This window comes from Panthera uncia, chromosome B4, assembly GCF_023721935.1.
Source record: "Panthera uncia isolate 11264 chromosome B4, Puncia_PCG_1.0, whole genome shotgun sequence".
NCBI lineage: Eukaryota > Metazoa > Chordata > Mammalia > Carnivora > Felidae > Panthera > Panthera uncia.
This window is the reverse complement of record NC_064809.1, coordinates 833644-846340: the sequence shown is the minus strand read 5'-3', so window position 1 is coordinate 846340 and position 12697 is coordinate 833644. Positions and strand designations below refer to the sequence as shown.

Below are 12697 nucleotides of genomic sequence, written 5' to 3'. Positions count from 1 at the left end.
TCTTTCGTGAATTCATTTTTATGTACACTGAGGACTGTTTTATGTTGCTTTTTAAAATTTAGCTTCTTAAATCTTCTTCTAAGTGTTGTTGCTTTTCACTGCTTCCTTTGATTCTACTTTGAACTCCCTCTTATCTGGATACAGAGATGAGTTCTGGTTGGCAAGGTGCCACAAGGCATTTAAGATCTGAGCAGTTCCTGAAAGGTGGGTCTGGTTTAATCAGGAGAAGCAGAAGATGGGCCATAGGTCCGGGTGTTGGTAGAAGTACAGAAAAGGAACGTGAGTATTGAAATAGAGAGTCAGCCCCAAAGGAAGTTGGTTTTCCGCGGAAGGGAGTATTGAAGGCTGTTTTCAGAAGAAGGAACAGAGCAGTTCTCTTTGGGGCCAGGATGTGGCCAGTGTAGAAGTACCCAGGGGTGATGGGGCATGGATGGCTCACCTCCAATTTTGATTCCACTGTCATCTAAGAGACGACTCACAGTTCAGAGTGCCAGCAGACTGTGGGGCAGGCCGCTCTCTCCTCACTAACCATTGGATGGGGCCACCAGAGTGGGAGAAATAACTGCCCTAGATTATCTACTGGGAATCTGGTAGATCGGAGCAGACGCACCGCACCGTGAGTGCATCTGGTGTCCCGGCTGACTGTCTGGAGCTACACCTGAGCTAGAGAAGGGCCCCCTTCCCTCGGCGCCGCTGCCGCATTCTTACCGGGAGGCCATCTGTGAACACAACTCATTGCACGTCTTGCTTATCAGACTTCCGTAGTCCAGCAGCGTGTGTGTGTGTGTGTGTGTGTGTGTGTGTATGTGTGTGTATTTTTCCGGGGGAGGGTGAGCCCCGGGCACACCGCGCCTGCACTGTGGCTGCTGGGCTGCTGGCACTTGTTGCTGGTGGCCCCCGCTGTGATCTGGCTCCGCCTGCAGCACCCAGAGCGTCTCCTCGGTTACTTCCTTGCGTCAGCTCTCTACCTGCCACGTGCTGACCCCTGAGCAGGTGGGCGCAGGTGGCTGAACAAAATGGGTAGCACGTGGAATGCTCTCATCGTCAGTTCGGGGTCACAGACTCCCGGCTAGCCCTTGGCGTGGCCAAGGCTACGGTGCGGTGGAACCCCTGGACGGCTGTTTTACACCTTCTGTTCTCCATAGACCCCAGCCCTTTCCTCCTCTTTGCTTTTGGGGGTGTAGGGCATTAATGAAGCATAATTGATGTACGATAAACATCACGTGTTTAGAGTGCATCCCAGCTTGTCTGTGAGTTTTATTTTCCCTAGTTTGGAGCACCGTGTTGGGTGCACTATCGAGTTGATTCGCTGACTCTTCCACTGCACACTGATTTCTCTACCAGATTCGGTAAGATGTGTATACACCTGTAAAACCATCAAGATCATGAACATATCCGTCACCACTGAACGCTTCCTGTGTCCTCTCTTTGCCCCAGGCAACCACTGATCTGCTTTCTGTCACTCTTGGCACTTTCTAGAACTTTATGTAAATAGAGTTTTACATAATGTGTTCTTTTTGTCAGGCTTCTTTTACTTGGCTTACTCATTTTGAGATTCAACCACGTTGTAACATTCATCGGTCATTTCCTTTTATTGCGGAGCAGTATTTATTCCGTTCCATTGTATGCCACCATTTGTTTTTCCATTCACCTGGTGGTGAATATTTGGGTTGTTGCCAGTTTTTGGCTATTACCAATAAAGCTCCTATGAACGTTGCTAACACAAGGCTTTGTATGGACAGATGTTTTCGTTTCTCTTGGGTAGATACGCAAGAATGGAACAGATGGGTCACCTGGTAGGTTTGTCTTCTGGAAAGATGGTAGAGCTGTGGTCCATAGTGGACCTCTGAGTGCTCGTCCACAGTCGTGCCCACAGCAGATCACAGCTGCTCCACATGCTCCCCGATGCTGCGTGTGGTCAGTCTTGTTAAGTTTAGTCATTCAGAAGGTAGGTAGTTGAATCTTATTTTAGTTTTAGTTTGCATTTCCTAATGACTAATGGTGTCAAACATCTTCTACGTATGCCTGTTTTGGTGAAGGGTCTGTTCAAGTTGTCTCTCATTATTCGGTTTTACTATTGCCTTTTGGGAGTTCTTTATACATTTTGGATACAAGTCCTCATCGGGTGTATAATTTGCGAATACATTCTCTCAGTCTGTGGCTTGTCTTTTGTTCTCCCATCAGTGTCTTTTGAAGAGCAGAAGTTTTAAATTTGGTCTGTAGTGTAGTTTATCAGGTCTTTTTTCTTTTATGGTCTTGCTCTTGGTTTTGTATCTAAGAAATCTAAGCTGAATCCAAAGTCACAAAGGTGTCTCCCCAGGAGTTGTGTAGTTTTAAGTTTCACATTTTTGGGGTCTGTGGCTCATTTTAAGTCAGTTGTTGTATATGGTGTGAGGTAGACAGCAGAGTTGTTTCTTTCCCTCATGTGTGGGTGTGCAGCTGTTAGAGCACCGTTTGCTGGAAAGACCCCCTTCTCCCCTGGGCTGTCTGTGGCTGTCGTCAGGATCATTTGTCCCTACGTGTGGGTTCATCTCTGGGCACTCTTCTGTTCCATCTGTTAAGCCTGTTTTCACAATAGTGCCCACTGTTTTGATTACTGTAAATAATTCTTACAAACAGGTGTGTTAGCTTTCTTTTTCAGAATTATTTGAACTATTCTAGTTCCTTTTTATGTCCATACAGGTTAGGCTGAGCTGGTCAATGTCTTCAGAATGCTGAGATGCTCATTGGGATTGCACTGAATCTGTAGGTCACTTGGAGAAACTTGACGTCTCAGTGCAGCGCACATGAGCTGTTACACTTCCCCACTTAGTTAGGTCTTCTGTAATTTTTCTTGGCTACATTTTTACTTTTCAGTGTACTGGTCTTTCCTATCTTTCGTCCAGTTTATCCGTATTTCATTTTTTGGGGGGCGGGGGTGCTATCGTAAGAGATTTTTAAAAAAAATTTAATTTGGAATTTTTATACCAGTTAGAAATATAATTAATTTTTGTGAATTGATACACTCTGGAAATGTGTTAAGCTCACTTCCTAGTTGTAGGAACTTTTTGTGGATTCCATTGTATATTCTACATGGACAGTCGTGTTATTTGTTAAAAACATTCAGTTTTATTTCCTATCCAATATGGTGCCTTATATTTCTTTATCTTGCCTGATTGCCCTGGCTACAGCCTTCATTACAAAGGTGAACAGATCATGAGCGCAAACCTCTGACTGATCGTAGGGGTGAAACGTGCCATTTCACCAGTAAGTGTAATGTTAGTGTGGTTTTGCGTATATGACCTTTATCAGGTTCGTGAGGTGCCCTTCTGTTAGGATTTGCTGAGAGTTTTTATCGGGAGTGGTTTTTGGCATTTATCATGCCTTTTTTCTCCATCTGTGGCGATAATCATACTTTTTTTCTTTTAGTGTGTTCGATGAATTACATTGATTGACTTTGTATATAATCCACTTTATATTGCTGGGATAAGCTTCACTGGGTCATGGTGTAATACACTTTTGATTAGTTGTTGGATTAGATTGGCCAGAATTTTGTTTAAAGTATTCATATCTGTGTTCATGAGGGATGTTGGTCTATAGTTTTCAGTGTATTTCCTCTTAATTTTTTTTGAAGAGGCCATCGTTTCTTTTTTAGATGAAGAAATGAAGGAAGTGAAGCCCTTCAGGCCTAAGAGTTTTGTTTGAAGGAAAGTTTTCAGCTACCTTTTTTTTTTTTTTTTTTGAGAGAGAGTGAGAGCATGAGCAGGGGAGGAGCGGAGAGAGGGAGAGGGAGAATCCCAAGCAGGCTCCATGCTGTCAGTATGGGGCCCAATGTGGGGCTCAAAACTTACAAACCACGAGATCACGACCTGAGCTGAAATCAAGAGTTGGTGCTTAACCAACTGAGCCGCGCTGGTGCCCTCCCCAGTTTGATTTTTTATGTAGGCCTACTCAGGTTGTCCATTTCTTCTTGAGATAGTTTTGGTTACTTGTATCTCACAAAGAGAGATTTGGTCCACTTCATCTAAAGTGTCAACTCTATCGTGTAGAATTGCTCATAAAACTCTGTTTAGTCTTTTATCATCTGTAGGATCTGTAGCTATGCCGCATCATTCTTACTATTACTGGTAATTCATAGCTATTTTTCCTCCCCTCTCATGAATCTATGTAGAGGTTTGTCAATTTTGTTGATCTTCTGAAAGAAGTGGTAGTTGGTTTCATTGATTTTTCTGCATCGTTTTTCTCCTTCCTGTTTCTTTTTTTTTTTTTTTTCTGATATTTATAATCTACTTTCTCTTCATTACTTGGGTTTAATTTTTATTTCTAGTGTCTTATAATGGAAGCTGAGCTCATTGATGGGAGGCATTTCTTTTCTGAGGTGGCCACTTATTTCTATAAATCTCCTCCTAAATACTCGTTTATTAGCACAATCTCTGTGTATTCTGGTATATTGTGTGTGTGTGTGTGTGTGTGTGTGTGTGTGTGTGTTTAAATTCAGTTCAGGGGCGCCAGGGTGGCTCAGTTCGTTAAGCATCCAACTTTGGCTCAGGTCACAATCTCGTGGTTTGTGGGTTCGAGCACCGTGTCGGGCTCAGTGCTAACAGCTTGCTCAGAGCCTGGTGCCTGCTCCGGATTCTGTCTCCCTTTCTCTCTGCCCCTGCCCTGCCCACACTGTGTCTCTCTCAAAAATAAAGAAACGTCAAAAAAAAATTTTTTTACAAAAAAATAAATAAATTCAGTTCAAAATGATTTCTGATTTCTTTCTTTCTTTTTTTTGTTTTAATTCATGGGTAATTTAGAAGTCTGATATTTAGTTTCTCAATATTTGGGGATTTCCCAGGGAACTTTCTTTTATTGGCTTCTAATTTATTCTCCTTATAGTTGTGGGACATAAATGACTTGAATCCCTTTAAATTTATTAAGATTTGTACCATGGCCCATAATATGGGCTATCTTAGTACGCATTCCCTTTTTTCTTGAGAAGAATGTGTATTTTGCTGTTGTTAATGGGGCTGTTCTGTAGTTGCCACTTCTGGTGGTCTTCCTTCCTTTGTGTAAACCCCTCAGGCTTCCTTTTGCTTATGCTCCTGCTTGCACCTCAAGGACTCTGGTGCTTCTCTCATAGTGCAGATCTGCTGTGATGGGTTGTTTCAGCTTTGGTGTCTCTGAAACCATCTCTGTTTTACATTTGCTTTTGCTTCGTGTAGAATTCTCTGTCAGATTTTTTTGTCAGCACTTCACACAGACTTCTGTTTCAAGCTGTTTTTCTCTCTCTTTTTTTTAACGTTTATTCATTTTTTGAGAGAGTGAGAGAGCATGAGCGGGAGAGGGGCACAGAGAGGGGGAGACAGAATCCGAAGCAGGCTCCAGGCTCTGAGCTGTCAGCACAGAGCCCAACATGGGCTCGAACCCATGAACTGTGAGATCATGATCTGAGCCGACATCAGATGCTTAACTGACTGAGCCACCCAGGCGCCCCTCAAGCTGTTTTTCTCTGTCAGTGGTTTTGGGGATTTAATTATGATGTATCTTAAAAGCAGCCTTTATGTTTCTTATGGTAGGTGTTCGTTGAGTTTCTTGAATCTGTTTATAAATATTTTCATCCAAGTTGGAAAAATTTTGGCCGTAATTTCTTCAAATGATGCTCCTCTATCTGTGACTCCCACCCCCATCCCGGTCTTTTCTTTCACGATCTCTGGTTTTTCCTGTATAAGACTCTTGAAGTTGTCCCAGAGCTCACCAGTCCTGGGTCCTTTTTAAAAACTCTTATTTCTCAGTTTCATTTTGGAAAGTTTCCATTATATCTAATATCAGACATTGTCGTTTTCACTTGTAGAAGTCTTGTGCGTCTTTTAAATATTTTCACATTTCTACCTAACTTTTTATGCACATGGAGGCTAGCCATTATAATGTCTTTGTCAATTCATGTTAACATCTGTGTTAGTTCTGGACAGGTTGCTGTTAATAACGAGTCCTATTTTCCTGCTTCACATTTGTGGTGAGTTTTGGTTGGATTGAATTTGTCTTGGTTGGGCGCTTAATGGTTTTGTATTTCTTTAAGTATTTTGGTTATCGTTCCAACGTACATCTAAGTTACTTGGAAATGTTTGATACTTTTACAGCTTGCTCAAAGATTTGTTAGGCCTGAGCGGAGTGGAGCTTAGTCGGGCCGATTCCTTCCCACCCCTGAGGCAGGACCCCATGCTCTGTGAGCGGGAGGCACCCTGGTCCAGTGGGGGCGGCAGGCACGTCTCCAGCCCCGTGGGGAGAGAGGTCTGCGTGCTGCTACTCCACCTTCCAGGGGGCTCGTCCCGGTCTCAGGGACTCCCATCACACCGCTGCCGTGACACGGCTGCCTACTTGAGCGGGCCCCTCCCTGTGCCCCCTGTCCTGGCACCCTCTTCTGTGCCCCTTAACGCAGCATGCCCACTGAGTTCTGTCTGGCTTCTCACTTCCTGAGCCTGGGCCTCGGAAAGTCGTACGTCTCCTTTCTCTTAGGGGCCGATGTTCCTGCATGTGGAAAACTTGTTTACTGTTTTCGTTTTCCATTCAGAAAGTATTTATTCAGAACTTACCATGTGCCACATTTACTTGGGATCCATCAGTGATGTGACTAGTGAGAGCCCTTGCTTTACTTGAGCTTATATCTGTTTGACAGAGACAGACAAGTAACCCACATAATAAGTTCGTGATAGGGCATGTGGGAGGATGGTAACCACAATAGAAAAGAGAAGTGTAAGGAAACAATGTAAGGAAATGGCGGGGTGAGGTTACGGTTTTTCTAGGTTTATTGAGGTTTAATTGACAAGTAAAAATTGAATATATTTAAAATACACCGCATTGGTCATTTGATATTACGTATTCACTGTGAAATGATTAGTACAGTCAAGCTAATTAATGAACATATCCGTTACCTCACGTAGTTGTTTTGTTCTGGTGTGTTCACACTTAAGATCTACCCTCTTAGCCAGTTTCAGGTGTACAGTACAGGATTGTCGTCTGTAGTCACCGTGCTGTCCCTTAGATCCACAGAACTTGAATTCGTCTGATAATGAAAGTCTGCATCCTGTGACCAACATCTCCCCATTTCCCCCACTCTCCAGCCCGTGGTAACCGTGGGTCTACCCTCAGGTAGAGTCCACATACAAGTGACGTCATGTAGTTTTTTTCCTTTCTGTACCTGACTGTATCACTTAGCATAGCGCCTCAACGTTCATGTTGTCACGGATAGCAGGATGCCTCCTTTTTTATGGTTGAGTAATATCCCAGTGTTTGTATACGTCCCATCTTTATTTATTCATTTGTCGACAGGCCCTTGGGTTGTTTCCTTGTCTAGGCCACTGTGAGTAACGTTGCACGAACATGAGAGTGTAGCTGTTTCTACCGGATACTGATTTCATTTCCTTTGGATATGCATCCAGCAGTGGCATTACTGGATCATATGGTACTTACTTCTATTTTTAATTTGGTGAGGAGCCTCCACACTGTCTTCCCCAGTGGCTGTGCCAGTTTACATTCCCACCAGCAGCGCACAGGAGTTCCTGTTCTCCACGTTTTTGCCAACACTTGTTATCTTGGTTTGTTGATACTAGCCATCCTGGTGGGTGTGAGATGTTGTCTCATGGTGGTTTTGATCTGCATTTCCCTAATGGTTAGTGATGTTGAGCATCTTTTAATGGACTGTTGGCCATCTGTACATCTTCTTTGGAAAAATGTCTATTTAGGTCCTTTGCCCACTATTAAATGAAATTTTTGTTTTGTTTTGCTATTGTGAATGAATTTCTTACATGTTGTGGATATTAACCCCTTATCAAAGAGGTCTAGATCCCATAAATATCTTCTCCCATTCTGTAGGCTGCCTTTTCATTGTGTGGATGGTGTCCTTTGCTGAGCAGAAGCTTTTAGTGTGATGTGGTCCCACTTGCATGGTTTTGCAAGACCAAAAAAATTATTGCCCAGCCTCATCTCAAGGGGCTTTTTCCTTACGTTTTCTTGTAGCAGTTCTATAGTTTTAGGTCTTACATTTAAGTCTTCAGTCTGTTTTGAGTTGATTTTTGTACGTATTGTAAGATCAAGGTTTGGTTTTATTCTTTTGCATGTGGCTGCCTCATTTTCCCAGCACCGTTCAGTGAAGACACACCTTTTCCCCACTAAGTATTCTCGTCAGTCTTGTTGAAAATCAGTTGAATTGTATATGTGTGGGTTTATTTCTGGACTCTATTCTGTTTACTGATCTGTGTGTCTTTTTATTTCAATACCAATCTGTTTTGATCACTTGGCTTTGTAACATAATTTGAAATCAGGGAGCATTTGTGCCCCCTTTGTTCTTGCTTGAGATTGCTTTGGCTGTGCAGGGTCTCTGTGGTTTCATATGAGTTTTAGGATTGTTTGTTCTAGCTCTGAAAAATGCCGTTGGAATTTTGGTCGGGGCTGCATGGAATCTGTAGATTGCTTTGGGTGGTGTGGACATTCTAACCATATTCTTGCAATCCACAGGCATGGAGTATCTTTCCATGTATTTGTGTCTTGCTCGGTTTTCTTTTATCAGTGTCTTAAAGTTTTCAGGGTACAGGTCTGTCACCCCTTGGTTGAGTTTATTCCTAGGTATTTTATTCTTTTCGATGCAGTTATGAATGGGTTTGTTTTCTTGTTTTTTTTTCAGACAGTTTATGCTAGTGCACAGAATCCCAGCAGATGGTGTCCCAGTACTCACATAGACTTCCTCACTGTTTTTCTTTTCTTTTTTTTTCTTTTTGCTCCTCTAACTGGCTAATGTCACATGACCCATCTCACATCTGCCAAGTTTCTCTGCATGTCTGACTCTGTTCTCAGGTCTGTCCATGTGTCCTTCAGCTCCAGGGTTTCTGTTTGGTTTTTGTTTTTGTTTATTTGTTTGTTTTATTTTAAACAGAGAACACCAGCAGGCGGGGGGGCGGTGAATATGAATCTCAAACAGCCTCAGCACAGGGGGCTGAATGTGGGGCTTGATCCTGCGACCCTGGCATGATGACCTGAGCCGAAATCAAGAGTTGGACGCTCAACCAACTGAGCCACCCAGGCACCCCTGTTTAGTTCTTTTGTATGGTTTCTTCTTCCTTACTAAACTTATTTTGTTTTTGCATCATTTTCCTGATTCTGTTGTCTGTGTTCTCTTGGATTTCACTGAATTTCTTTATTTTATTTTATTTTATTTTATTTTATTTTATTTGTTTAAGTTTATTTATTTTGAGAGTCAGGGAGAGCGTGCACGTGGAGAGAGGGGAGAGGAGAGAGAGAGAGAGAGAGAGAGAGAGAGAGAGAGAGAGAGAGAGAGGAAGAAAGAATATCTCAAGCATGCTCCACGCCATCAGTTGGAGCCTGACGTGGGGCTCAAACTCACGAACTGTGAGATCATGACCTGAGCCGAAATCAAGGGTCGGCCACTTAGCTGACTGAGCCACCCAGGTGCCCCTCACTGAGTTTCTTTAAAAGATGATTATTTTGGACCCTTTGTCAGGCCATTTGTATGTCTCCTTTACATTGGAATCTGGCTGTGGATCTTGTGTGGTCCCTGGGAGCTCTGGGGACAGGGACGGCTGTGTCTCCTGCTGGGTCTCTGGGCGGGCACAGCTGCTTGTGGGCTGCTGGGAGGGGCTGAAGCCAAGTCACAGGCTTGTTTCAGAACCTGCTGTCAGCCTGAGGTTGGGTCGGCTGGCCTGTCTCCAGAGGCACTGACTGTGGGTGTTTTCCAGGGGGGCCCTTGGCCAGCAGGCCTGCTCAGGGACTGTGGTGGAGAGTGGCAGGAGCCCACTTCTGGTGCCCTTGTGGTACTTACAGTCTGACTGTGTTGGGCTTGCTCTAGGGACTCCTGGACTGCAGCCTGGGGGGCTGGAGCTGGGCCCACTTTGGGGCCCACAGCCAGGACCGAGGTGTTTGTGCTGATTACCCGGGACTCAGGTGGGCCAGGCTCCTCCTGGGGTCCTTAGCAATGATGCTGGTGACAGGCCCAAGCCGAACGGGGTGGTGGAATCCTCAAGGGGCAGAGCATTTCTGGGTCTGTAGCTGGGGCCTCTGGCAAGTCAGCTGCCTGGATGCAGAGCCTGCCTCCTCAAACGGCTCCGCTCAGCCTTGGACCGTACCCAGGTTTCACAGTCTCCTCCCTGGACGCCAGAGCTCCCATTGGGCACTGTTGTCCAAGGGTGGATGCCGAAGTGTTGCTGGTGGGGGGGACCTCCGGTTCCACCATCTTGCCTAGAAGCAGATGACCTCACGTGAAGACTGGAGCCATCAAAAGCACACTTTCCACCCTGACACCTGTACACCTCAGCCTCTGTCTGGGACCCTTTTCTGTGCTCTCAGGGTCTTCGTGGACCCTTTCTCTGCCATAGGAGGAGCCTTCCACATAGCGCTGTTCTCTCTCACGTTAGATGAGCCTGCCCTCTACACCCGGTCTTTCCCTAGCAGAACTCTTCAGAAGCATTGTCTGGGCCAGCTGCCTGTATGTGCTCGTGTCCCATGCCCTCTCAAGCCCCATCCAGGTAGACTGTTGCCCCAGGCTCATCAACAGCACTGTGACTGCCTTTATCCAGGCCTCCAGTGATGAACTCTGGCTTCTTCTGTCCCTTGACCTTGCCGTGTCCTGTGTTTCTTGCTGACTTCATGTCCCCTCCTTGGCCACACCCTCTCTGTTCTCCTTGGGAGATTGGCCTGCCCAGGGGTCGGTCCTAGACCACCACTCTTCCGTGTTCTTGGCTGAAGTCCCACCCTTACCTGGAATTGTCCCAAATGCTAGTTTATTCTCGATTATTGCACTGGCGTCCTAACCAGGCTTTTTTCTTCCCTCCTGTGCCTCACTGTCCGTCTTCAGTACAGACCGGAGACATCTCTCCAAGGTGAAAATTGTTTTCCTATCACATTTAGGTTAGAATCCTCATCTCCTTGTAGGAGCCCACAAGGCCCGCAGGCTCTGACTGCCGCCTCCCGGCCTCTGTGGCCTCATCGTTTGCTCCCGTTGACTTGCCCAGACGTGCCGACCTCTCTGCAGGCGCCCAGTCCCGTGCTCTGGCGGCACCCCTGCTGGAGAACGCACTTCCCCCGATCCCCGCCAGGCCCACCGTCTCCTCCATTGGCCTCTGCTTTGTGCCACCGCTGCAGTGGCCGCCATGTCCGGAGCAGCCCGGGCAGTCTCTCCTCGTGCACGGGGGCGGTCTCCTTCATGTCTGACTCCACCTGATGCTACGTTCCATGTTGACTCATTCAGCTGCAGATCGCCTTTCCCGCTGGGAGCAGAGAGTTTGCGCTTACTTGTTCAGTAAATGCCCCACTTTGTCTTTACTGTTGTCAGTCTTTGACTTTTAAACTGGTGTCTCTTGTGGGAAAACTCCACGTACGTGAGTATGTGTGCACATTTATGTAGAAGTATATGAAAACTGTTCTTAGTGTTTTGGTGCCTTTGATATCCTGGCCACCTAAAAATGGGGTCCTCGCCTGGAGTGCAGAGTCCTGGGGGAAGGGCAGGGGCGTCACCCCAGACTCCAGTGTGAAAATCCTGCTCTTGTGGTGCGCAGGTGCAGGGGTGCCAGGACCTCACCCTGCGTGCCAGCTCACCCCCTGGTCCGTGAGTGGTGCCTCATGGGACACGCGCTCAGACATTGTCCACTGTGCCATCCTCTATCTTAGAAGAAGTCGCCTCTAGAGGCTCGGGCCAGTCTGTCTCCTGTTGAGGGTCTGCTCACTTGGTATCCTCCAGTAGGATCTCTGGCCCAGAGGCTTCTTACTTGGAACTTTGCCTGCTTGGACATTAAAAAAAATTTTTTTTTGAATGTTTGTTTATTTCTGAGAGAGAGCGTGAGTGGGGGAGGTGCAGAGAGAGAGAGGGAGACACAGAATCTGAAGCAGGCTCCAGGCTCTGAGCTGTCAGCACAGAGCCCGACGCGGGGCCCGAACTTGTGAACTCATTAGATCATTACCTGAGCCGAAGTTGGATGTTCAACTGACTGAGCCACCCAGGTGCCCCATGCCTGCTTGGACATTTAAAAGCAGGTTCATAAGGCTCTAGTGTAGAGACTGCATCATCCTTATGGCCCGTGTGCTTGTAATCCCCAGCCTTTATCTTCCTGGCCTGTATTTGCCTTTTTCTTATTTTGATTCTTTTCTTTATATTTCATTTTGGTTTTAGTATCTGTGTTCTTGCAGTCTGCCTGAAAGGCCTTTTGAATTGAGACAAGGAATTAAATAATTTACACTTATTTTCAGGATGGTGGGGGGGGGGGGGGAAGGACCTCTAAACTTTGCTGATAAATCTTACTGCTCATGTTATTTTTTTTTTTTAATGTTGATTTATTTTGAAATGGGGAGGGGCAGAGAGAGAAGGAAAAAGAGAATCCCAAGCAGATGCCACGCTGCCAGCACAGAGCACAACGTGGGGCTTGAACTCAAGAACCACAAGATCATAATCTGAGCTGAAGTCAACAGTAGGATGCGTTATTAACCGACTGAACCACCCAGGCATCTCTCAGATTATTTTTGAAACTGTTGTTTTTGTTTGGGGGAGAGGGGGTTTTAAATTTTTTGCCTCTGATTTCTTTTTTTTTAGTAGGTAAAATAGCAAGTTTCTTACTATCAAGGCACAGTGTAGGTAAATTAACATGTACATTGAAATCATGAGAATTGCTGTGCAGAATCATCTGCTTGGCAAATTTTAAGGCTGTTTTCCTAAGTTGATCATTGCTTTTATGTA

The 12697-nt window shown here is 45.5% G+C and overlaps 1 protein-coding gene across 3 annotated transcripts in view; it reads left to right on the top strand.

Moving 5' to 3' along the window:
* The window catches only part of LARP4B (La ribonucleoprotein 4B), a 77146-nt gene that overhangs the window by 27079 nt on the left and 37370 nt on the right, over nt 1-12697 (top strand). The window contains exon 6 of one of the 3 annotated variants that reach the window (XM_049626746.1): nt 8891-12692. The exons of the other annotated variants lie outside the window; for them this stretch is intronic. Coding sequence (XP_049482703.1) covers nt 8891-8967 — 77 coding nt within the window. The 3' untranslated portion in view covers nt 8968-12692. Of the gene's footprint in view, nt 1-8890; nt 12693-12697 lie in introns of those variants that run through there. 3 annotated transcript variants of the gene reach the window in all.